The sequence below is a fragment of the Oncorhynchus keta genome, chromosome 20, assembly GCF_023373465.1.
Source record: "Oncorhynchus keta strain PuntledgeMale-10-30-2019 chromosome 20, Oket_V2, whole genome shotgun sequence".
Lineage (NCBI taxonomy): Eukaryota > Metazoa > Chordata > Actinopteri > Salmoniformes > Salmonidae > Oncorhynchus > Oncorhynchus keta.
In genome coordinates, this window is record NC_068440.1 from 35,217,225 (window position 1) to 35,244,724 (window position 27,500).

At 45.7% G+C, this 27,500-nt stretch overlaps 1 protein-coding gene across 5 annotated transcripts in view; it reads right to left on the reverse strand.

The window, feature by feature from the left end:
• LOC118378543 (zinc finger transcription factor Trps1-like) overlaps positions 1–27,500 on the reverse strand; it is a 234,109-nt gene that overhangs the window by 141,553 nt on the left and 65,056 nt on the right. For all 5 annotated transcript variants that reach the window (XM_052472736.1, XM_052472734.1, XM_052472735.1 and 2 more), the window contains 2 exons: positions 22,256–23,469; positions 9,352–10,021 (listed from right to left, as the gene is read on the reverse strand). In XM_052472736.1, coding sequence (XP_052328696.1) covers positions 9,352–10,021; positions 22,256–23,469 — 1,884 coding nt within the window. The remainder of the gene's footprint in view (positions 1–9,351; positions 10,022–22,255; positions 23,470–27,500) is intronic.

Genomic DNA, 27,500 nt, shown 5'->3' on the forward strand with positions numbered 1-27,500 from the left:
GGACCATGCCCCAGGACTACCTGACATGACTCCTTGCTGTCCCCAGTCCACCTGGCCATGCTGCTGCTCCAGTTTCAACTGACCTGAGCCCTAGGACCATGCCCCAGGACTACCTGACATGATGACTCCTTGCTGTCCCCAGTCCACCTGGCCATGCTGCTGCTCCAGTTTCAACTGTTCTGCCTTACTATTATTTGACCATGCTGGTCATTTATGAACATTTGAACATCTTGGCAATGTTCTGTTATAATCTCCACCCGGCACAGCCAGAAGAGGACTGGCCACCCCACATATGCTCTCTCTAATTCTCTCTTTCTTTCTCTCTCTCGGAGGACCTGAGCCCAAGGACCGTGCCCCAGGACTACCTGACATGATGACTCCTTGCTGTCCCCAGTCCACCTGACTGTGCTGCTGCTCCAGTTTCAACTGTTCTGCCTTATTATTATTCGACCATGCTGGTCATTTATGAACATTTGAACATCTTGGCCATGTTCTGTTATAATCTCCACCTGGCACAGCCAGAAGAGGACTGGCCACCCCACATAGCCTGGTTCCTCTCTAGGTTTCTTCCTAGGTTTTGGCCTTTCTAGGGAGTTTTTCCTAGCCACCGTGCTTCTACACCTGCATTGCTTGCTGTTTGGGGTTTTAGGCTGGGTTTCTGTACAGCACTTTGAGATATCAGCTGATGTACGAAGGGCTATAAAAATAAATTTGATTTGATTTGATTTGGTCAAAGAAGAAAGGCAACTGGGATAAATTATCCAGAATAGTGATAAAAGTATTGATGTCATAGTAATGCATTTATAATGTATGGCAAAAAATGATGTAATTGGAAATGCAATCATGTAAGTATTAATTGTGGTGCTGATGTGGCTTTTGAAAAAAAAAAAGATAAACACTTTTTCACTAATTAAAATCCCTCCTCCTCTTCACTCTCATGATGCATCTCCCCCAAATAATAACATCTGTCAACTGTAACTAACGTTGAGACAGACCAACCCATGTCACGGGTTAAAACCTGAGAATATGAAGGGAATTTGAGAAAGGAGAGTATTAAACTTTGTGAGGCTGAGTACAAACCTGGTTCTTATGCTTTAAAAAAAACCTTCCTTTACTTTGCCTTGCCCCATGTAAAAATTCTAGGCGATCGATGACTCATAAACTAAGTCATGGTAACTCAAATAATATTGTCGATCAATGCTAGAAACCCCAGAGCCCTTCTGAGTCCCTTTAAGCCTGAGCTGTCACGAAAAATTATTATTCAACATTTCCTTAAGGTTATGGTCTAATCTCCACCCCCGCCCTGATCCTTTCACACACTGCGTCGACACGCCTTAGATAATGACTTAACCACGCTGCACAACCTTGCCACACCCGAGCCCTGCGTCTGCCAGGGCTGCTAATGTCTCCCCAATCCAGAACTATCCAGAAAGACAACAAAGAAAAATAGAAATGCCAAAGACAGCCAAGATAGACTTAGAGAGACTGGAAAAACACACAAGAACACATTATTCATATCCACACAGTCCAGTTCTGGTGTTGAGGGACAAAGTGTGCTTTTTTTTTATATATCAGACAATGATGCATTCTGGATGGAGAGCTCGCAGGAAGTGCTGTGGTCCCCACGGGTAGCAAACAGTTTCTCAATGTTCTGTGTCATTGAGGTTGATTGAAACGTGGGTGAAGCACAGCAGATGGGAGCAGGAAATGATGCCAGAGCTTTGTGGGATAACCCACCGCCACATCCTCCCTCAGTCCAGTCCAGCTCAAAGTGAACGCACCAGGAGTTGAGTGGATGAAAATGCTGCTACAAACTCTCTCCAATCATTAAACTCACTATTTAACCAACAATCCATCTATTGTTGTGGCTACCTGGACCTACCATTCCATATTGAACCCAGACTATATGATTTGAATGAAAGGTATTTGAATAAACATGAAAACGGTGAATGTAAGAAGCTCACCATTTTAAATAGGCTACATGTCATATTAAACAGCATATAAACACTCTAAATAGGTCAGGAGACAGACAGAGTCTAAGAAGGAACTATGATTTCAATTATTTCAAGACTATAGCCTACAAAGAAATACACTGTGAGTGTGACACACTAGGCTGGTAGGCAGTCAGGGACATTAGGTCCTCAGCATTTAAACAACATTTCTTTGTATTAAATCATTATAGTCTATAAATTGTGCATACAGGCTGTGACTTAGCCTACTTAGAATGAATTATAAATTAAATAAAAAACGTCTTATTAGGCTCAGTCTATCTTTAAATACATTTTTAGAAACATGAGTTTGTCCAGTCTGTGGCTTAGCCTACTTAGAATGAAATATAAATGAAATAAAACATGACTTATTAGTGTCTTTGAATTCATTTTTAGAAACACGAGTTTGTCCAGTCTGTGGCTTCAGGCTCATGTGATGGTGTCTGGAGAGCCGGCCAGCAGCAGGGAATATCCTCTCCACACTTGCCGAGCCACTGGGGATGCTAAACACCCTTTGGGCCACTCTTGCCAGGCGGCGCAGAGATGCATAGTTGTTATTTCACTTTTCTATAGGTAGTCCTTAATTAGCTACCCACCTCGGTCCTTTCTTTTATCATGTGCACGTAGTAAGTACACCATCATGCTTTGGGGATATGTGTCTTTTCAGATTCCACAATGATTCTTTAGTTGTGGATAAAACATCACTGCACTCCCTCTCTTGGTTCTCATCTTTGTAAGTCACCTTGTTTTATCACCTGTGTGTTTTATCAGTTTCTTTATGAAAATATTTAGCGAACTGCAAGACAGTAGCTAAAGCAAGGGGCTATAGCAGCACACAAGTAGACTACAGATGCATGCTGGGCCGGGGATGCCCTGAGCTCGTGAAGTGAGCGCTACTGAAAAACTACCGGAGAAAAATTGGAGGGGGCGAGATGGCCGAAGCCCCAGCCTTTGTGAATCTCGCTCCGCGCTCCATTCAAATTGGGTAAGCGCCGCTCCTCGCTTCGCTCCATTCAAATTGGGTAAGCTCTGCTCCTCGCTTCGCTCCATTCAAATTGGGTAAGCTCTGCTCCTCGCTTCGCTCCATTCAAATTGGGTAAGCTCTGCTCCTCGCTTCGCTCCATTCAAATTGGGTAAGCTCTGCTCCTCGCTTCGCTCCATTCAAATTGGGTAAGCTCTGCTCCTCGCTTCGCTCCATTCAAATTGGGTAAGCTCTGCTCCTCGCTTCGCTCCATTCAAATTGGGTAAGCTCTGCTCCTCGCTTCGCTCCAGTCAAATTGGGTAAGCTCTGCTCCTCGCTTCGCTCCATTCAAATTGGGTAAGCTCTGCTCCTCGCTTCGCTCCATTCAAATTGGGTAAGCTCCGCTCCTCGCGTTGCTCCAGTCAAATTGGGTAAGCTCCGCTCCTCGCTTCGCTCCATTCAAATTGGGTAAGCTCTGCTCCTCGCTTCGCTCCAGTCATATTGGGTAAGCTCCGCTCCTCGCGTTGCTCCAGTCATATTGGGTAAGCTCTGCTCCTCGCTTCGCTCCATTCAAATTGGGTAAGCTCTGCTCCTCGCTTCGCTCCAGTCAAATTGGGTAAGCTCTGCTCCTCGCTTCGCTCCATTCAAATTGGGTAAGCTCCGCTCCTCGCGTTGCTCCATTCAAATTGGGTAAGCTCCGCTCCTCGCGTTGCTCCAGTCAAATTGGGTAAGCTCTGCTCCTCGCTTCGCTCCATTCAAATTGGGTAAGCTCCGCTCCTCGCGTTGCTCCAGTCAAATTGGGTAAGCTCCGCTCCTCGCTTCGCTCCAGTCATCTTGGGTAAGCTCCGCTCCTCGCGTTGCTCCAGTCATATTGGGTAAGCTCTGCTCCTCGCTTCGCTCCAGTCATATTGGGTAAGCTCCGCTCCTCGCGTTGCTCCAGTCAAATTGGGTAAGCTCTGCTCCTCGCTTCGCTCCAGTCAAATTGGGTAAGCTCCGCTCCTCGCTTCGCTCCAGTCAAATTCAAGCTCCGCTCCTCGCTTCGCTCCAGTCATCTTGGGTAAGCTCCGCTCCTCGCGTTGCTCCAGTCATATTGGGTAAGCTCTGCTCCTCGCTTCGCTCCAGTCATATTGGGTAAGCTCCGCTCCTCGCGTTGCTCCAGTCAAATTGGGTAAGCTCTGCTCCTCGCTTCGCTCCAGTCAAATTGGGTAAGCTCCACTCCTCGCTTCGCTCCAGTCATATTGGGTAAGCTCCACTCCTCGCTTCGCTCCATTCATATTGGGTAAGCTCCACTCCTCGCTTCGCTCCAGTCATATTGGGTAAGCTCCGCTCCTTGCGTTGCTCCAGTCATATTGGGTAAGCTCCGCTCCTCGCGTTGCTCCAGTCAAATTGGTAAGCTCACTCCTCGCTTCGCTCCAGTCATATTGGGTAAGCTCCGCTCCTCGCGTTGCTCCAGTCATATTGCGTAAGCTCTGCTCCTCGCTTCGCTCCAGTCATATTGGGTAAGCTCCGCTCCTCGCGTTGCTCCAGTCAAATTGGGTAAGCTCTGCTCCTCGCTTCGCTCCAGTCAAATTGGGTAAGCTCTGCTCTCGCTTCGCTCCAGTCATATTGGGTAAGCTCCACTCCTCGCTTCGCTCCAGTCATATTGGGTAAGCTCCGCTCCTCGCTTCGCTCCATTCATATTGGGTAAGCTCCACTCCTCGCTTCGCTCCAGTCATATTGGGTAAGCTCCGCTCCTCGCATTGCTCCAGTCATATTGGGTAAGCTCTGCTCCTCGCTTCGCTCCAGTCATATTGGGTAAGCTCCACTCCTCGCTTCGCTCCAGTCATATTGGGTAAGCTCTGCTCCTCGTTCGCTCCAGTCAAATTGGGAAAGCTCTGCTCGCTCGCTCCAGTCATATTGGGTAAGCTCCACTCCTCGCTTCGCTCCAGTCATATTGGGTAAGCTCCGCTCCTCGCTTCGCTCCAGTCATATTGGGTAAGCTCCGCTCCTCGCTTCGCTCCAGTCATATTGGGTAAGCTCCACTCCTCGCGTTGCTCCAGTCAAATTGGGTAAGCTCCGCTCCTCGCTTCGCTCCAGTCATCTTGGGTAAGCTCCGCTCCTCGCGTTGCTCCAGTCATATTGGGTAAGCTCTGCTCCTCGCTTCGCTCCAGTCATATTGGGTAAGCTCCGCTCCTCGCGTTGCTCCAGTCAAATTGGGTAAGCTCTGCTCCTCGCTTCGCTCCAGTCAAATTGGGTAAGCTCCGCTCCTCGCTTCGCTCCAGTCAAATTGGGTAAGCTCCGCTCCTCGCTTCGCTCCAGTCATCTTGGGTAAGCTCCGCTCCTCGCGTTGCTCCAGTCATATTGGGTAAGCTCTGCTCCTCGCTTCGCTCCAGTCATATTGGGTAAGCTCCGCTCCTCGCGTTGCTCCAGTCAAATTGGGTAAGCTCTGCTCCTCGCTTCGCTCCAGTCAAATTGGGTAAGCTCCACTCCTCGCTTCGCTCCAGTCATATTGGGTAAGCTCCACTCCTCGCTTCGCTCCATTCATATTGGGTAAGCTCCACTCCTCGCTTCGCTCCAGTCATATTGGGTAAGCTCCGCTCCTCGCGTTGCTCCAGTCATATTGGGTAAGCTCCGCTCCTCGCGTTGCTCCAGTCAAATTGGGTAAGCTCCACTCCTCGCTTCGCTCCAGTCATATTGGGTAAGCTCCGCTCCTCGCGTTGCTCCAGTCATATTGCGTAAGCTCTGCTCCTCGCTTCGCTCCAGTCATATTGGGTAAGCTCCGCTCCTCGCGTTGCTCCAGTCAAATTGGGTAAGCTCTGCTCCTCGCTTCGCTCCAGTCAAATTGGGTAAGCTCTGCTCCTCGCTTCGCTCCAGTCATATTGGGTAAGCTCCACTCCTCGCTTCGCTCCAGTCATATTGGGTAAGCTCCGCTCCTCGCTTCGCTCCATTCATATTGGGTAAGCTCCACTCCTCGCTTCGCTCCAGTCATATTGGGTAAGCTCCGCTCCTCGCATTGCTCCAGTCATATTGGGTAAGCTCTGTTCCTCGCTTCGCTCCAGTCATATTGGGTAAGCTCCACTCCTCGCTTCGCTCCAGTCATATTGGGTAAGCTCTGCTCCTCGCTTCGCTCCAGTCAAATTGGGAAAGCTCTGCTCCTCGCTTCGCTCCAGTCATATTGGGTAAGCTCCACTCCTCGCTTCGCTCCAGTCATATTGGGTAAGCTCCGCTCCTCGCTTCGCTCCAGTCATATTGGGTAAGCTCCACTCCTCGCTTCGCTCCAGTCATATTGGGTAAGCTCTGCTCCTCGCTTCGCTCCAGTCATATTGGGTAAGCTCTGCTCCTCGCTTCGCTCCAGTCATATTGGGTAAGCTCCACTCCCCGCTTCGCTCCAGTCATATTGGGTAAGCTCCACTCCTCGCTTCGCTCCAGTCAAATTGGGTAAGCTCCGCTCCTCGCTTTGCTCCAGTCAAATTGGGTAAGCTCCACTCCTCGCGTCGCTCCAGTTCCTCTCACATACTCTGGCTAGCACAGTTCGAGAAGACATAAAATATACAGAACATGTCCACAATGAAATATATACAATTGCCTGGCCTTGGGGAGAAGATATTTCAAACGGAACCCAATTCTAGTTCAATGTCAGATGGCTGTGCTGGTGAAGGCTTTGCATGAAATTTCATAAAAGGCCCCTTTGTGAGGCACTACTTCTACTAATGGTGAATTCTAAGGCAGTCTGTTCTCTCCACACCTTTAGGACGACAGACAAGCCCCCAAAATAGCCTGAGCCACTAGTCTTATCTCTGACTTTAAACACCGTTTTCTAGATATTTAAAAACTCATTAAGAATGACTGAATGGGGCCAGTTGGCATTTTGTGGCAAATATCCCGATTCTGAAGCCTCTGAGTTAGCATGAAATCTCCAGGAGGTGTGTACTGTATAAACACAGAACACATATGTACACACACAAACGCACGCAAACACACACACACACACACACACACACACACACGCCAGATACTGCTGCTAATCTGTGTGATCTCCTCTCTCACAGTCTGTGAGTTGAAGGATGATGACTCAACCAAGTCATTGTGAAGGAGGAGTCCTTAAAGATGGCCGCTGTGTTGTTAACTACAGTGCTTTGCGAAAGTATTCGGCCCCCTTGAACTTTGCGACCTTTTGCCACATTTCAGGCTTCAAACATAAAGATATAAAACTGTATTTTTTTTGTGAAGAATCAACAACAAGTGGGACACAATCATGAAGAGGAACGACATTCATTGGATATTTCAAACTTTAAAAAAAAATCAAAAACTGAAAAATGGGTCGTGCAAAATTATTCAGCCCCTTTACTTTCAGTGCAGCAAACTCTCTCCATAAGTTCAGTGAGGATCTCTGAATGATCCAATGTTGACCTAAATGACTAATGATGATAAATACAATCCACCTGTGTGTAATCAATTCTCCGTATAAATGCACCTGCACTGTGATAGTCTCAGAGGTCCGTTAAAAGCGCAGGGAGCATGATGAAGAACAAGGCAGGTCCGAGATAATGTTGTGAAGAAGTTTAAAGCCGGATTTGGATACAAAAATATTTCCCAAGCTTTAAACATCCCAAGGAGCACTGTGCAAGCGATAATATTGAAATGGAAGGAGTATCAGACCACTGCAAATCTTCCAAGACCTGGCCGTCCCTCTAAACTTTCAGCTCATACAAGGAGAAGACTGATGAGAGATGCAGCCAAGAGGCCCATGATCACTCTGGATGAACTGCAGAGATCTACAGATGAGGTGGGAGACTCTGTCCATAGGACAACAATCAGTTGTATATTGCACAAATCTGGCCTTTATGGAAGAGTGGCAAGAAGAAAGCCATTTCTTAAAGATATCCATAAAAAGTGTTGTTTAAAGTTTGCCACAAGCCACCTGGGAGACACACCAAACATGTGGAAGAAGGTGCTCTGGTCAAATGAAACCAAAATTGAACTTTTTGGCAACAATGCAAAACGTTATGTTTGGCGTAAAAGCAACACAGCTCATCACCCTGAACACACCATCCCCACTGTCAAACATGGTGGTGGCAGGATCATGGTTTGGGCCTGCTTTTCTTCAGCAGGGACAGGGAAGATGGTTAAAATTGATGGGAAGATGGATGGAGCCAAATACAGGACCATTCTGGAAGAAAACCTGATGGAGTCTGCAAAAGACCTGACACGGGGACGGAGATTTGTCTTCCAACAAGACAATAATCCAAAACATAAAGCGAAATCTACAATGGAATGGTTCAAAAATAAACATATCCACACATATACTGCTTTTCACAAATGCTCTCCATCCAACCTCACTGAGCTCGAGCTGTTTTGCAAGGAGGAATGGGAAAAAATTTCAGTCTCTCGATGTGCACAACTGATAGAGACATACCCCAAGCGACTTACAGCTGTAATCGCAGCAAAAGGTGGCGCTACAAAGTATTAACTTAAGGGGGCTGAATCATTTTGCACGCACAATTTTTCAGTTTTTGATTTGTTAAAAAAGTTTGAAATATCCAATAAATGTCGTTCCACTTCATGATTGTGTCCCACTTGTTGTTGATTCTTCACCAAAAAATACAGTTTTATATCTTTATGTTTGAAGCCTGAAATGTGGCAAAAGGTCACAAAGTTCAAGGGGGCCGAATACTTTCGCAAGGCACTGTATGTGCTGATGTCCGCTGATTGACAGCTTGGGAGTCAAATGCCGATGTCATATCCACAAAGCGGCTGTTCATAGAGAGCCAAAGACCCGTCGGCATCACCAGAACGGATGGACATTAACTCCAAAGCCAAATCAAACTGCGAGACATTCAATACACAATTTCTGTGCTGTGTGTGTGTGTGTGTGTGTGTGTGTGTGTGTGTGTGTGTGTGTGTGTGTGTGTGTGTGTGTGTGTGAGAGAGATCGTTGTGTCTGCAAGTCTCAGGGTGGCTGGAAACAATATCTCAATTAGACCGGTCGGAGCTCAGAGAGAGAGAGAGGGTGAACTAACCAGAGGCGGTTCTTCCTGCTGTTCTGCTGGCTCAGTCTTACCTCATTAGGGCTGAGCAGAGGACAGTGTAAAGGGAGACAAAAGTCAGCTTTGGGAGATTGATAAACATGGTGGGAGACTAGAGCGAGACATTAGGGATGTGAGGGATGAGAACATAATAGAGGATCTCTGGTATGACACAACTCTGAGTTCCACCATTCATCATTCGGGGGGGGCTTCAAAATGTCCGCCACCTTGGGCCTCTCTCTGCACTGCAGAGACCTTCAGCAGAGCACAGCAGCAGAACATAGGCCCTTAACACACAGGACAATGTAGTCCAAAACAGGCAGTTTTTTCATGAATAGAGATGGGTAGTGGACAGGAGAGAGGGTGAGGAAGGGGAGAGAGTGGAGAGTTGTCTTACCCGTAAGAGTGACTGGGACTCCTCCTTGGCCTTGCCATCGGTGGGTGAGGAGTACTGCTGCGCCAGATGCCCAGGTTTGTCGGCCCCACTGGGAGTCTGTCCTGGAAGGAAGGCCTTGGTGTCGACCCCCCCCAGACTGAACACCAGGCCCGGGGAGTCCCTGAGCACCACTGAAACCCCCTTCTGCTGCTGGTGGTGGTGCTCCTGAGAGGCAGCCACGGCGTTGAGTAGACTCAGGGCGCCCTGGGGGAACTGGGCCGGACTACCCCTCAGGATGTCCCTGGCCCGCTCCTTAGGCACCCACACAAGGCCTGCTGCGTGGGCTTGGACCTGGGCCTCTCTGGCCTCCATCCAGCCCTTGGACCCCTGGGCCTCCTTCTCGTCCAGGGCCTCGCTCTTCACCCCTTCGGCCCCGGGCCCTGCCTCGGCAGCGCGGCTCTCTGGGGGAACCAGACTGTAGAGCTTGAGGTCGCCCTTGCTCTCCTCCTTGATGCTGAGGGTGGAGGGGGTTGTGGCGGAGCAGCCGTTGATGGTGACGGAGGAAGCGGAGGGATGGGAGGAGGAGGCGGAGGTCTCTTTGCAGTGGGCCGTGTTGAAGTGATCCAGCAGTGACAAGGTGTCGGAGGCGGTGAAGCTGCAGTGGCGGCACCGACAACAGCCATGGACTCTCCTACAGGGAGCAGACAATCGAAGGGTTAATAAAAGAGGGACAGTGTTAACAAAGAGAAAGCATTGACAGGGAGAGGGAAAGAGTGGTTAGACAACATCATCGGGAAATAAATACCGGCTTGGTCAACACTGTAGGTATTATTCTGTTTTATATATACTCTGGGTTTTCCGCTTTATTTAATAATAAAAATAATAATTTTAAAAACTTTTATAGTGCTATTCATTACATAAATAATCTCAAAGTGCTTTATTTATCCCAGGGAGATACCACTACTCCACATGACTGTACGTATACAGACCTAATCAACTAAAGATAGTGTAAAAGGCTTCCACCTCGAAAAGCATAAGAACAACGATGTTGACACAAACCACCCCAACAACAAGTATTCAGTATCAGTGCTCTGTGTTTGACAAGTAGCACAGCGCTGCGGCTCTGAGTATTGTTTCTTCATCCTATGTAATGTATTCCCAGTGAATTTGGTCATGTTTTTTTTCACCACCTGTTCAAAGAAAATAGTAATTGAAGTTGTTAGGTTTAGGTCCTGTCCGACATCCTGATATTACCAGGTTCTGACCACTAGATGGTGTTCCGTTTTTTGTTTTTTGTTTTTTTAACGTTAAATGGATAGTTAAAGGGATAGTTCACCAAAATTACAAATTGGTTTCCTTAGCCTGTAAGCGGTCGATGGTCCACCATAATTTGCAAATAAATTCTTTAAAAATCCTACAATGTGATTTTCTGGATTTTTTTCTAATTTTGTCTGTCATAGTTGAAGTGTACCTATGATGAAAATTACAGGCCTCTCTCATCTATTTAAGTGGGAGACCTTGCACAATTGGTGGCTGACTAAATACTGTTTTGCCCCACTGTACTTGTTGTTGGGGTGGGATTGGCATGGGGCGAGGGGTGTGTGGGGTCCATGGGTGGCTCTTCACAATTTCTTTGGATTCCTCATTTCTTACTCAATATCAGAACAAAGTTTGGTCCAAATCTGATTTGGGTACTATATTTTTTTGAATATTATATGAATCCAATAAATTAAAATGGACAATTTGGATTCAATCAATTATCTTATTTTCTCAGAGATCAAATGAATGTTCCAGGAATGCTAATCTTGTCTGTTTCTAACTACATGATTTCAGAACAATTTGAGATGGTGGGTGTCATGACTTGCTGAAATGACATGTAGACCTTTAGACTTTTTTCTTATGATCCCATGGCTAACACTGTTTGGAGAAAAAGCAAACCTCATACAGGAAGCAGAATATGCCAGCCCTAGTCCTCACTTCCTGATGATAGTCTGAGAAAATAAATCGATGAAGTTGTTATTTCAATCAAAAAGTTACGAGTTCAATCAATAATATGATTTAAATTGAATGAATCTCACTGTCTCACGCCATCTCACATGCATTCTCCAACCTCCAATCATCATATATCAAATTGACCAATCATTATGATTCACATGAAAACTTCAGCTAAATAAGCAGTTGGGTTTTCCCAACAGAAACACAATGAAGCGTCACAGCAGAAACACACTGCTTTCATTTCCTGTTGATGTAGCCACGTCACCATAGAGACACCCAACGTATGCGTTGGTGCCCAAATAAATAAACACAACTGCATTGCCCACTCCTGATTATTTTACCAGCATCAACAAGAGAGCTTGGAGTGTGGTCATTCATCCATAGACTCAACTCTTCAGACTTACACGCACACACACATGACCACTAAGAATAACTACTGTTGAATAGAGAACTTCTCTGTGACTCTAATCTGATTATACTCCAAATGAAACGCAAACAAAAACAACAACTTAGAAACAAATTACCGCTATTGTTTTGGGATACAGGAAATGACATCTACAGGTGTACTGTACTGTTGCATTCTAGGATTTCCCACTGACAAATTATTACACCGTACAACACTGATTGTTTTATACCAAATAAAAATGTTGGTGTGTCAAGGTTCGGGTTTTCCGGTAATAGTCGGCTTTTGTCTGATTACATTTTTTTTTATAGGAAAGCCTAAAAATAGAATTGGCACCGGGAAAAGAATAAATAAATTCCCAATGTGAAATAATGTTTTTAATCCTCTTCATTGATCGAAATACATTTGACAGGTCATGCTTATCGGTATATAGGTTCATTTGCATAATTGAGTGTAATTAAATTGGTGCGTGTGTACAGCATATTCCTTATGTATCTTACTTATTATACGCATACAGCATACAGATAAAGAGGCTTTTGAGCGGGAAATGTGTCACACAGGAAATGCATAGGCAACAGAAGGCTGGCGTCATCAGCGTGTCACACAGGAAATGCATAGGCAACAGAAGGCTGGCGTCATCAGCGTGTCACACAGGAAATGCATAGGCAACAGAAGGCTGGCGTCATCAGCGTGTCACACAGGAAATGCATAGGCAACAGAAGGCTGGCGTCATCAGCGTGTCACACAGGAAATGCATAGGCAACAGAAGGCTGGCGTCATCAGCGTGTCACACAGGAAATGCATAGGCAACAGAAGGCTGGCGTCATCAGCGTGTCACACAGGAAATGCATAGGCAACAGAAGGCTGGCGTCATCAGCGTGTCACACAGGAAATGCATAGGCAACAGAAGGCTGGCGTCATTAGCGTGTCACACAGGAAATGCATAGGCAACAGAAGGCTGGCGTCATCAGCGTGTCACACAGGAAATGCATAGGCAACAGAAGGCTGGCGTCATCAGCGTGTCACACAGGAAATGCATAGGCAACAGAAGGCTGGCGTCATCAGCGTGTCACACAGGAAATGCATAGGCAACAGAAGGCTGGCGTCATCAGCGTGTCACACACCACTTTGCAATGAGCTGGAAGCAGTATGTATTTTAAAAACATCAATTCAGCAAGAAATGAAACAGCCCTTTTTTTCAGGACCCTGTCTTTCAAAGATCATTTGTAAAACATCCAAATAACTTTACAGATCTTCATTGTAAAGGGTTTAAACGCTGTTTCCCATGCCACTAACAGCTTACAGACGGTAGGCAATTAAGGTCAAAATTATGAAAACTTAGGACACTAAAGAGGCCTTTCAACCGACTCTGAAAAACACCAAAAGAAAGATGCCCAGGGTCCCTGCTCCTCTGTGTGAACGTACCTTAGGCATGCTGCAAGGAGGCATGAGGACAGCAGATGTGGCCAGGGCAATAAATTGTAATGTTCGTACTGTGAGACGCCTAAGACAGGGAGACAGGACAGACAGCTGATCGTCCTCGCAGTGGCAGACCATGTGTAACAACACCTGCACAGGATTGGTACATCCAAACATCTCACCTGCGGGGCAGGTACAAGTTGGCACCAACAAATGACGAGTTACACCAGGAACGCACAATCCCTTCATCAGTGCTCAGACTGTCCGCCGTGGCTGAGAGAGGCTGGACTGAGGCTGGACTGAGGGCTTGTAGGCCTGCTGTAAGGCAGGTCCTCACCAGACATCACCGGCAACAAAGTCGCCTATGGGCACAAAACCACCGTCGCTGGACCAGACAGGGCTGGAAAAAAGTGCTATTCACTGATGAGTCACGGTTTTGTCTCCCCAGGGGTGATGGTCAGATTTGTGTTTATCGTTAAAGGAATGAGCGTTACACCGAGGCCTGTACTCTGGAGCGGGTTCGATTTGGAGGTGGAGGGTCCGTCATGGTCTGGGGCGGTGTGTCACAGCATCATCGAACTGAGCATGTTGTCATTGCAAGCTATTTTAACGCTGTGCGTTACAGGGAAGACATCCTCCTCCCTCATGTGGTACCCTTCCTGCAGGCTCATCCTGACATGACCCTCCAGCATGACAATGCCACCATGTACAGAACGAGCAGTATGGCTGATTTCCTGCAAGTCAGGAACGTCAGTGTTCTGCCATGGCCAGCGAAGAGTCCGGATCTCAATCCCATTGAGCACGTCTGGGACCTGTTGGATCGGGGGGTGAGGGCTAGGGCCATTCCCCCTAGAAATATCCGGGAACTTGCAGGTGCCTTGGTGGAAGTGTGGAGTAACATCTCACAGCAAGAACTGGCAAATCTGGTGCAGTCCATGAGGAGGAGATGCAATGTAGTACTTGATGCAGCTGGTGGCCACACCAGATTCTGACGGTTACTTTTGATTTTGAACCCCCCTTTGTTCAGGGACACATAATAACATTTTGGTTGGTCACATGTCTGTGGAACTTGTTCAGTTTATGTCTCAGTTGTTGAATCTTGTTAGGGTCATGCAAATATTTACACATGTTAAGTTTGCTGAAAATAAATGCAGTTGACAGTGAGAGGACTTTTTTTTTTAGTTTATACTTAATTGTCTGAAACCTCAACATTTTGCTTCATATTACATTTACATTTACATTTAAGTCATTTAGCAGACGCTCTTATCCAGAGCGACTTACAAATATTATAAGGCATGTCTTACCTTGCTTCAAAGTAGCCAAAATCAGACCATATCAGTGAAGGCAATTATTTGATATCAAATTTCATGTATTGTTCAGTAGCCAAAGGAACAAGTGTGATCATATTAACAACTCATGTAGTTGCTGCATATTAGTTCTCCCTTCTTTCAATTTTTTGTACAGATATTTTCATCTCTGTCACATGAAACTGCTCACATGTGTAGTGTGCTTTTCACAATGGTGTTTTCCCGCTAATTGCATAATGAACATTTGACTGTAGCCTCCTGCCTTGTGTACATTGCTGTGCTAATAATGTGAAGAAATAATAGTTTATCGACATTTGAAGGTAAACGTTCTGATCTGTTGCATCAGACTCATTGATTTTTAGCGCTGTTTTTTTAATGTAGGCTTGGCCTAATGGTTGTATGAACTTGGGATCTATCGTCCCACAACTGTCCCAGAGTCTGCTTGGAAAAGGCTTGTTCTTTCTCGACAAGCTGACCAATAGAATAGGCCAACGTTTCTACTATGGGGGATAGTAGATTGACACAGGTTAGTCATTTTGCTGTTCATTACTTGTCTTGTTGGCTGAGAAAAAGTAAATGTGGTCAGTTATTCTAACACAGTGGTTCCCAACCAGGGGTGCAATGGGGTTACTTAGTCTGTCCACAGGATGTACTTCAGAAGACTTATGAGATCATAGACCTACTGGTAACATGCACATGAAGGGGTACTTCAGGGGTCCTCCGGGCAGAGCAAAACTCAGTTGGTGGTACAGTACTTCAGAACTCAGTTGGTGGTACAGTACTTCAGAACTCAGTTGGTGGTACAGTACTTCAGAACTCAGTTGGTGGTACAGTACTTCAGAACTCAGTTAGTGGTACAGTACATCAGAACTCAGTTGGTGGTACAGTACTTCAGAACTCAGTTGGTGGTACAGTACTTCAGAAATCAGTTGGTGGTACAGTACTTCAGAACTCAGTTGGTGGTACAGTACTTCAGAACTCAGTTGGTGGTACAGTACTTCAGAACTCAGTTGGTGGTACAGTACTTCAGAAATCAGTTGGTGGTACAGTACTTCAGAACTCAGTTGGTGGTACAGTACTTCAGAACTCAGTTGGTGGTACAGTACTTCAGAACTCAGTTGGTGGTACAGTACTTCAGAAATCAGTTGGTGGTACAGTACTTCAGAACTCAGTTGGTGGTACAGTACATCAGAACTCAGTTGGTGGTACAGTACTTCAGAACTCAGTTGGTGGTACAGTACTTCAGAACTCAGTTGGTGGTACAGTACTTCAGAACTCAGTTGGTGGTACAGTACTTCAGAACTCAGTTGGTGGTACAGTAACCGAAAAAAGGTTAGGAACCACTGTACTGACATCAGAATTTGGAAAGAAGGGCAGCATATCGTTAAATCCTCGACTTGCATGTTCTGTTAACAGGAATTACCGTAAACTACATGTGCTTTCTGTCATTCTGATCGCCATGGGTGTACACCCTAATCAGGTTACGCAGCCAACGCATAGGGGTCCGGTATCTCAAATGTTCGGTAAATGAAAATGCTGCTGGTCAAATGTCCAACGCCACATTTTCCTAACAGAAACCATGGTGTGTGTATTGTGTTGGTGTATAAAGTGTGTGTGTGCGCGTGTGTGTGTGTGTGCGTGTGTGTGTGTTTAGCCTCTGCAGGCTTCTCTGATTATCTGAACTGTTTACATCTCAAAAGCCTGCTGCACCAGGCCAAGAGGCCAGCCTCTAATGAACGTCCTGAACATCTGTAGTTTTTCAAAGCAGTGCATCCAACAATATGCATCCGACTCCCAACGTGTATGAACATATACACTCACTACCATACACTACAATGCGTCAAATCTAGCATGTACTCTCATGAACATACACAAAATGAAATACAGAGACACACAGAGAAACACACATATAGCCAAAGCACCTATTCTTTGGGGAAGCATAGCGCAGTTTTTTTCAATATAAAACAACTTTTCCTCCAAGCGCAGAAAACAGACGACATACAATATCAATGACAGCTTCATGAGAATAAACGGACAAGTGTGCAACCTGAGAGACAGTGGTTGTTTTCCGTGGTTTAATTAGAGGGGAGTTATGGTGAGTAATAAAGACAGAGCCTCCTCTGCAGCCAGGACTTCCAGATACAAACACATTCACTTATTATGACCCTTTAAAACCTTTAAATCCACCCAGTAAGGCCAGCAGGCTAATGATCATATCCACCCAGTAAGGCCAGCAGGCTAATAATCATATCCACCCAGTAAGGCCAGCAGGCTAATGATCATATCCAACCAGTAAGGCCAGCAGGCTAATGATCATATCCACCCAGTAAGGCCAGCAAGCTAATGATCCTATCCACCCAGTAAGGCCAGCAGGCTAATGATCCTATCCACCCAGTAAGGCCAGCAAGCTAATGATCCTATCCACCCAGTAAGGCCAGCAAGCTAAAGATCCTATCCACCCAGTAAGGCCAGCAAGCTAAAGATCCTATCCACCCAGTAAGGCCAGCAAGCTAAAGATCCTATCCACCCAGTAAGGCCAGCAAGCTAATGATCCTATACACCCAGTAAGGCCAGCAGGCTAATGATCCTATACACCCAGTAAGGCCAGCAGGCTAATGATCCTATCCACCCAGTAAGGCCAGCAGGCTAATGATCCTATCCACCCAGTAAGGCCAGCAGGCTAATGATCCTATACACCCAGTAAGGCCAGCAAGCTAATGATCCTATCCACCCAGTAAGGCCAGCAAGCTAATGATCCTATCCACCCAGTAAGGCCAGCAGGCTAATGATCCTATCCACCCAGTAAGGCCAGCAAGCTAATGATCCTATCCACCCAGTAAGGCCAGCAGGCTAATGCAGGTATTGCAACACTGATGGTATGGCACCATTGATGGTATGGCACCACTGATGGTATGGCACTACTGATGCTATGGCACTACTGATGGTATGGCACCACTGATGGTATGGCACCACTGATGGTATGGCACTACTGATGGTATGGCACCACTGATGGTAGGGCACTACTGATGGTATGGCACCACTGATGGTATGGCACCACTGATGCTATGGCACTACTGATGGTATTGCACCACTGATGGTATGGCACCATTGATGGTATGGCACCACTGATGGTATGGCACTACTGATGGTATGGCACCACTGATGGTATGGCACCACTGATGCTATAGCACTACTGATGGTATTGCACCACTGATGGTATGGCACCATTGATGGTATGGCACCACTGATGGTATGGCACTACTGATGCTATGGCACTACTGATCGTATGGCACCACTGATGGTATGGCACCACTGATGGTATGGCACTACTGATGGTATGGCACCACTGATGGTATGGCACTACTGATGGTATGGCACCACTGATGGTATGGCACCACTGATGCTATGGCACTACTGATGGTATGGCCCCACTGATGGTATGGCACTACTGATGGTATGGCACCACTGATGCTATAGCACTACTGATGGTATTGCACCACTGATGGTATGGCACCATTGATGGTATGGCACGACTGATGGTATGGTACCACTGATGGTATGGTACCACTGATGGTATGGCACCATTGATGGTATGGCACCACTGATGCTATGGCACTACTGATGGTATTGCACCACTGATGGTATGGCACCACTGATGGTATGGCACTACTGATGGTGTAGCACTACTGATGGTATGGCACCATTGATGGTATGGCACCACTGATGGTATGGCACTACTGATGGTATGGCACCATTGATGGTATGGCACCACTGATGGTATGGCACTACTGATGGTATGGCACCACTGATGGTATGGCACTACTGATGGTATGGCACTACTGATGGTATGGCACTACTGATGGTATGGCACTACTGATGGTATGGCACCACTGATGGTATGGCACTACTGATGGTATGGCACTACTGATGGTATGGCACCACTGATGGTATGGCACTACTGATGGTATGGCACCACTGATGCTATAGCACTACTGATGGTATTGCACCACTGATGGTATGGCACCATTGATGGTATGGCACGACTGATGGTATGGTACCACTGATGGTATGGTACCACTGATGGTATGGCACCATTGATGGTATGGCACCACTGATGCTATGGCACTACTGATGGTATTGCACCACTGATGGTATGGCACCATTGATGGTATGGCACCACTGATGGTATGGCACTACTGATGGTATAGCACTACTGATGGTATGGCACCATTGATGGTATGGCACCACTGATGGTATGGCACTACTGATGGTATGGCACCATTGATGGTATGGCACCACTGATGGTATGGCACTACTGATGGTATGGCACCATTGATGGTATGGCACCACTGATGGTATGACACTACTGATGGTACGGCACCACTGTACTCAATGTGATTGGAGTATCTGCACTCTTTAAAATACATTCAAATGCTTTTATTGATTTTTTTATACAATAAACAGGTTTTTGGGGCTAAAAACCCAATGTCTGTGTCAGTAAAAGTATTGAGTGGATGTAATTTGTGCACTATGAAATGAAACTCCCTTAGCTATGCACCAGTGAACGCACTCAACACTGGGTATTTAACGAGGGCCTGGTCGGCGCGGAGCTGTGAGGTGAACTGAACTGAATCCCACCAGTGTGACGGACAGATCCCTCTGACATCACAGAGGAAATGGAAACTCTGGCCCAGCACGACTGGTAACTGGGCTGCCGGTGCCCCTCTCTCTGAGGATTAGGAGTAGGGGGAGAAGGAGGGAGCTGTACACTGTATAGATAGAATAAAACAAGGGAGTGTTGGTCTAGGACTGGGGAGTCTGGGCTGGAGAGGCTAGGGGTAAAACATGGTTTTATTTTTTATTATTTCACAAGGCAAGTCGGGTAAGAACAAATTCTTATTTACAATGATGGTCTGGGAACAGTGGGTTAACTGCCTTGTTCAGGGGCAGAACGACATATTTTTACATTATCAGTTTAGGGATTAGATCTAGCAACCATTCACCCCTACAGTGAGGAATGAGCTGGACTTTGTCTAGAGAGGTGAAAATGTTAAAAGCATTGCAGAAAATCAGCCTTCAACAAGTGATAGGTTGAATTAAACACACTGACAAAGACTACTAAATACGTTTAAAAAGCAAAACTCAAAGTTAATAACAGAAGAAAAGGGCAGGCTTTATAAATATGTGTCTCCTGACCTGCTGGCTAACTCAGTATAAATATGTTTACCCTGACCTGCTGGCTAACTCAGTATAAATATGTTTACCCTGACCTGCTGGCTAACTCAGTATAAATATGTTTCCCCTGACCCGCTGGCTAACTCAGTATAAATATGTTTACCCTGACCTGCTGGCTAACTCAGTATAAATATGTTTCTCCTGACCTGCTGGCTAACTCAGTATAAATATGTTTACCCTGACCTGCTGGCTAACTCAGTATAAATATGTTTACCCTGACCTGCTGGCTAACTCAGTATAAATATGTTTACCCTGACCTGCTGGCTAACTCAGTATAAATATGTTTCTCCTGACCTGCTGGCTAACTCAGTATAAATATGTTTACCCTGACCCGCTGGCTAACTCAGTATAAATATGTTTACCCTGACCTGCTGGCTAACTCAGTATAAATATGTTTCTCCTGACCTGCTGGCTAACTCAGTATAAATATGTTTACCCTGACCTGCTGGCTAATTCAGTATAAATATGTTCACCCTGACCTGCTGGCTAACTCAGTATAAATATATTTCTCCTGACCTGCTGGCTAACTCAGTATAAATATGTTTACCCTGACCTGCTGGCTAACTCAGTATAAATATGTTTACCCTGACCTGCTGGCTAACTCAGTATAAATATGTTTACCCTGACCTGCTGGCTAACTCAGTATAAATATGTTTCTCCTGACCTGCTGGCTAACTCAGTATAAATATATTTCTCCTGACCTGCTGGCTAACTCAGTATAAATATGTTTACCCTGACCTGCTGGCTAACTCAGTATAAATATGTTTACCCTGACCTGCTGGCTAACTCAGTATAAATATGTTTCTCCTGACCTGCTGGCTAACTCAGTATAAATATGTTTACCCTGACCCGCTGGCTAACTCAGTATAAATATATTTACCCTGACCCGCTGGCTAACTCAGTATAAATATATTTACCCTGACCCGCTGGCTAACTCAGTATAAATATATTTCCCCTGACCTGCTGGCTAACTCAGTATAAATATGTTTCTCCTGACCTGCTGGCTAACTCAGTATAAATATGTTTCCCTTGACTCAGCGTAGAATCATCTAATATATCCCGAGAAGACACGGTTTGTTGCATTTAAACCCACCTATTGATTCCTCAGCGCTCTGTATCTGTAAAGGCTTCAAGTGGACATATGGATCAAGCCACAGCACAAGACTCACTTCTATCAATACATTCCCAAACAGCCAAATCTAAACAGGCGGCTGAGCTGAAACAGAATGTAATTGGTTTAACGTAATTGATATCTTATGTGGAGGTATTACAGAGTGCAATAGAGTGCAATTCCTGATTTCAGTGGCAGTTGACCTCAGACAAACACACACGCACACAAGCGGACATGCACGCATGCATAGACACATGCGTACACACACACAAACACACACTCACACAAACACAAACACACAGATCCACAAAGGCAAGACTAAATCAAAACCCACAAAGGGGTTACAGAATTAGCTGACTTTTAACATTTCACTATTGATTCCCTTAAGTTGATTAACTGCATGTACTGTGTGTGACTGTGCAAGTCTGTTGTTCATCATGAGCAAAACTGGATTTACTTATTCAACGTCACAAAAACAGATAAAACAGATCTCATAACCCTAAATTGAACTCAGAACAATGTCAACAATGCTTACACAATAACATACTAAACTAACATTATTACCAATGATAATCAGGTTTTCAATAGGAAGCTGAACCAAACCTTAAAAGTCCATTGACCACTTGTCAACCTCATATTCATTATGTCGAGCACCATACCAATGTATACATATGTCAACATGGTGTGTTTACTGTATGTTCTATGGTTAAGAAGATAAGAAGAACGGTCCTAAAGAATGTATTTTTCCAAACCTTTAAGTAGTCGACCGGTCGACTAACTACAACATGTGAGCAGCAAGAGAGCATTGAGTAAAATGGGACATCACAATGAGTTTCTAGAAGTTATATTGAGTTCCAAGGAGTTCCAAGGAGTTCCAAGGAGTTCCAAGGAGTTCTAAGGAGTTCCAATGAGTTCTAAGTAGTTCCAAGGAGTTCCAATGAGTTCTAAGGAGTTTCAAGGAGTTCTAAGGAGTTCAAAGGAGTTCAAAGGAGTTCTAAGGAGTTACAAGGAGTACTAAGTAGTTCCAATGAGTTATAAGGAGTTCTAAGGAGTTCCAAGGAGTTCCAAGGAGTTCCAAGCAGTTATAAGTAGTTCCAATGAGTTATAAGGAGTTCTAAGGAGTTCTAGGGAGTTGTAAGGAGTTCCAATGGGTTCTAAGGAGTTCCAAGGAGTTATAAGTAGTTCCAATGAGTTCTAAGGAGTTCTAAGGAGTTCCAAGGAGTTCTAAGGAGTTCTAAGGAGTTCCAATGAGTTTCAAGGAGTTCCAAGGAGTTTCACAGAGTTTTAAGGAGTTCCAATGGGTTCTAAGGATTTCTAAGGAGTTCCAATGAGTTTCAAGGAGTTCTAAGGAGTTCTAAGGAGTTCCAAGGAGTTCCAAGAATTCTGCACATGTATTATATTTTGTCTTTCTAATAACATTCTAACTCCAACTCAACTCAACTCCCCACTACTCACCTGTAGTGACGGAAGATCTCCTCCTCCACATCTGTGATGAAATGGCACTTGGTGCATGAGTGCTCCCCGTGAGGGCCCTTAGGGGCCGAGTACCTCCCCGTCTCAGCTCCCTCCTGCTCGGGCTTGACCTCCAGCACGCCATGGGTGGCATGGGCACTGTCGTAGTGCAGCAGAAGCAGGTCGATGTCGCTGGTGGCGTAGGGACACTGGTCACACAGGTGGGTGACGCTGGGCCTGGGAGTTGGGGAGCTACCCTGGGGGGACAGCTGGAGGAAAAGGAGGACGCAGTGGGAGCATGTGCTCTTCCTGCAAGCAAATGGGAAGGAGATCTCCCCCAGGTGCTTCTCAGGGCTGCAGAGGCCACGCGGGCAGAACGGGCAGTGCTTGATGGTGCATTTGTGGATGCTGTGGGCCTGCTGGTAGTGGCGGAGCAGAGGCGCCACCACAATAACCTCAGGCCCGTGGTTCATGGAGTAGCGGAAGTCACAGAACTGGCAGTTGTAGCTGGTCACCACCGTCTCCGGGTCCGTTGCGCCCATCGAACCACTCGTTCCTGTCTTGTCTTTCCTCCGGCTGTGGGGGTCTCTCTCTCCGTCCCTGGATTTGCTGCTCCTTCGCTCCTTCTTGGCTGGGCTGCCCTCCCTGGTCCCCCCTCTTCCTCCTCCAGGTTGTCTGTGTCTCCTCTCATAATGCTCCAGCAGGCGATGTGAGCTGGGCGACTCACAACTGAAGTTGCAGTACTTACACCAGTAATAGGCCACCGCTGTGGAGCCGCCGTCGGCCCCCGTCCAGCCAGGTGAGTCTGTGGCCCCGCCGTCGGCCCCCGTCCAGCCAGGTGAGTCTGTGGCCCCGCCTTCGGCCCCCATCCAGCACGGCGAGTCTGTGGCATGGATGGGGACGGAGTAGCCAGGCACCGAGTCGTCCTCCGCACGGACCGCCACCCGGTTCTCCCACTTTCCCGGTTCCGCACCCTCCACGCCACCACCCTGTGTCACATAGTTCCCCTTCCCTTCCAAGGGCTTGTCGTCATTCGGCAGTGGCTGGGGCTGGGATTTCATCTTGTTGGGGTGGGCAGACAGGAAGTGTTGCTCCAGCTCCACTGAGGAGCTTCCCATGTAGGTGAAGTTACAGAACTTGCAGCGAAAGTACTTGGTGTTTCCCTGACAGTCCGGAGTCTTCCTCCCGATGCCGATGAAGGTATCTCCCAGCGTCACCTGGAGCACAATGAGGAAAGAAACTTCTGTAACTCATGTTGATTATGCATTTCACTTGAATTTATTTCCTTTCTTCCCCTGATTTATTTTATCTTATGTTTTCCTTTGTGTTATTTGTCATTTGTTATTCGTAACAATCTTTAAAAATAAAAATAAATAATCTACTCTTTATTTTTTGTAATAAATATTTGGAAGAGCTTCAAGAAATTTTCATTTGTCTTTTAATTCTGATCATATTGTTTTCAATTTTTTCTTGTGTGCAAATATAAATATATATATATATCTATATATATGAAAATAAACAGAGACGTGTGAGTCAGTCACACAGGCACTGAAAAAACAAAACAAATGACATCACCCACCCAGACAATAAGCTACATGAAAAGGCCATGATACCAGGAAGGAAGATAAAAGCGTATGATCGAAATAATCTATTATCTATATCTACAGAGAGGTATAGCTCCGTTTAGAATGTTTTTTGGGATGAATTGAATTGAGAAGATAATGAGATGTTAGGGATCAAACTAGAACACCTAGGGTAAGAACAGCTGATAGATCAGACTAGAACACCTGGGATAAGAGCAGCTGGTAGATCAAACTAGAACACCTGGGATAAGAGCAGCTGGTAGATCAAACTAGAACACCTGGAGTAAGAGCAGCTGAAAGATCAGACTAGAACACCTGAAGTAAGAGCAGCTGATAGTTCATACTAGAACACCTGAGATAAGAGCAGCTGATAGATCATACTAGAACACCTGGAGTAAGAGCAGCTGATAGTTCATACTAGAACACCTGAGATAAGAGCAGCTGATAGATCATACTAGAACACCTGGGATAAGAGCAGCTGATAGATCAAACTAGAACACCTGGAGTAAGAGCAGCTGGTAGATCAGACTAGAACACCTGGGATAAGAGCAGCTGGTAGATCAAACTAGAACACCTGGAGTAAGAGCAGCTGATAGATCATACTAGAACACCTGGAGTAAGAGCAGCTGATAGTTCATACTAGAACACCTGAGATAAGAGCAGCTGGTAGATCAAACTAGAACACCTGGAGTAAGAGCAGCTGAAAGATCATACTAGAACACCTGGAGTAAGAGCAGCTGAAAGATCAGACTAGAACACCTGGGATAAGAGCAGCTGATAGTTCATACTAGAACACCTGGGATAAGAGCAGCTGATAGATCAAACTAGAACACCTGGGGTAAGAGCAGCTGATAGATCATACTAGAACACCTGGGATAAGAGCAGCTGATAGATCAGACTAGAACACCTGGGATAAGAGCAGCTGGTAGATCAAACTAGAACACCTGGAGTAAGAGCAGCTGATAGATCATACTAGAACACCTGGAGTAAGAGCAGCTGATAGTTCATACTAGAACACCTGAGATAAGAGCAGCTGGTAGATCAAACTAGAACACCTGGAGTAAGAGCAGCTGAAAGATCATACTAGAACACCTGGAGTAAGAGCAGCTGAAAGATCAGACTAGAACACCTGGGATAAGAGCAGCTGATAGTTCATACTAGAACACCTGGGATAAGAGCAGCTGATAGATCAAACTAGAACACCTGGGGTAAGAGCAGCTGATAGATCATACTAGAACATCTAGGGTAAGAGCAGCTGATAGTTCATACTAGAACACCTGGAGTAAGAGTAGCTGATAGTTCATACTAGAACACCTGGAGTAAGAGCAGCTGATAGATCATACTAGAACACATGGAGTAAGAGCAGCTGATAGAACAATCTAGAACACCTGGGATAAGAGCAGCTGATAGTTCATACTAGAACACCTGGGATAAGAGCAGCTGATAGATCAAACTAGAACACCTGGGGTAAGAGCAGCTGATAGATCAAACTAGAACACCTGGGGTAAGAGCAGCTGAAAGATCATACTAGAACACCTGGAGTAAGAGCAGCTGATAGATCAGACTAGAACACGTGGAGTAAGAGCAGCTGATAGATCAATCTAGAACACCTGGGATAAGAGCAGCTGATAGATCCATCTAGAACACCTGGAGTAAGAGCAGCTGATAGATCAGACTAGAACATGTGGAGTAAGAGCAGCTGATAGATCATACTAGAACACCTGAGATAAGAGCAGCTGGTAGATCAAACTAGAACACCTGGAGTAAGAGCAGCTGAAAGATCATACTAGAACACCTGGAGTAAGAGCAGCTGAAAGATCAGACTAGAACACCTGGGATAAGAGCAGCTGATAGTTCATACTAGAACACCTGGGATAAGAGCAGCTGATAGATCAAACTAGAACACCTGGGGTAAGAGCAGCTGATAGATCATACTAGAACACCTGGGATAAGAGCAGCTGATAGATCAGACTAGAACACCTGGGATAAGAGCAGCTGGTAGATCAAACTAGAACACCTGGAGTAAGAGCAGCTGAAAGATCATACTAGAACACCTGGAGTAAGAGCAGCTGAAAGATCAGACTAGAACACCTGGGATAAGAGCAGCTGATAGTTCATACTAGAACACCTGGGATAAGAGCAGCTGATAGATCAAACTAGAACACCTGGGGTAAGAGCAGCTGATAGATCATACTAGAACACCTGGGATAAGAGCAGCTGATAGATCAAACTAGAACACCTGGGGTAAGAGCAGCTGATAGATCAAACTAGAACACCTGGGGTAAGAGCAGCTGAAAGATCATACTAGAACACCTGGAGTAAGAGCAGCTGATAGATCAGACTAGAACACGTGGAGTAAGAGCAGCTGATAGATCAATCTAGAACACCTGGGATAAGAGCAGCTGATAGATCCATCTAGAACACCTGGAGTAAGAGCAGCTGATAGATCAGACTAGAACATGTGGAGTAAGAGCAGCTGATAGATCATACTAGAACACATGAAGTAAGAGCAGCTGATAGATCAATCTAGAACACCTGGGATAAGAGCAGCTGATAGATCCATCTAGAACACCTGGAGTAAGAGCAGCTGATAGATCAGACTAGAACACATGGAGTAAGAGCAGCTGATAGATCAATCTAGAACACCTGGGATAAGAGCAGCTGATAGATCCATCTAGAACACCTGGAGTAAGAGCAGCTGATAGATCAGACTAGAACACGTGGAGTAAGAGCAGCTGATAGATCAGACTAGAACACGTGGAGTAAGAGCAGCTGATAGATCATACTAGAACACATGAAGTAAGAGCAGCTGATAGATCAATCTAGAACACCTTGGGTAAGAGCAGCTGATAGATCAGACTAGAACACATGGAGTAAGAGCAGCTGATAGATCATACTATAACACATGGAGTAAGAGCAGCTGATAGATCAATCTAGAACACCTGGGATAAGAGCAGCTGATAGATCCATCTAGAACACCTGGAGTAAGAGCAGCTGATAGATCAGACTAGAACACGTGGAGTAAGAGCAGCTGATAGATCAATCTAGAACACCTTGGGTAAGAGCAGCTGATAGATCAATCTAGAACACCTTGGGTAAGAGCAGCTGATAGATCAAACTAGAACACCTGGAGTAAGAGCAACTGATAGATCATACTAGAACACCTGGAGTAAGAGCAGCTGATAGATCAAACTAGAACACCTGGAGTAAGAGCAGCTGATAGATAATACTAGAACACCTGGAGTAAGAGCAGCTGATAGATCATACTAGAACACCTTGAGTAAGAGCAGCTGATAGATCAGACTAGAACACCTGGAGTAAGAGCAGCTGATAGATCATACTAGAACACCTGGAGTAAGAGCAGCTGATAGATCAGACTAGAACACCTGGAGTAAGAGCAGCTGATAGATAATACTAGAATACCTGGGATAAGAGCAGCTGATAGATCATACTAGAACACCTGGAGTAAGAGCAGCTGATAGATCAAACTGGAACACATGGAGTAAGAGCAGCTGAAAGATCCATCTAGAACACCTGGAGTAAGAGCAGCTGATAGATCCATCTAGAACACCTGGGATAAGAGCAGCTGATAGATCAATCTAGAACACCTTGGGATAAGAGCAGCTGATAGATCAAACTAGAACACCTGGAGTAAGAGCAACTGA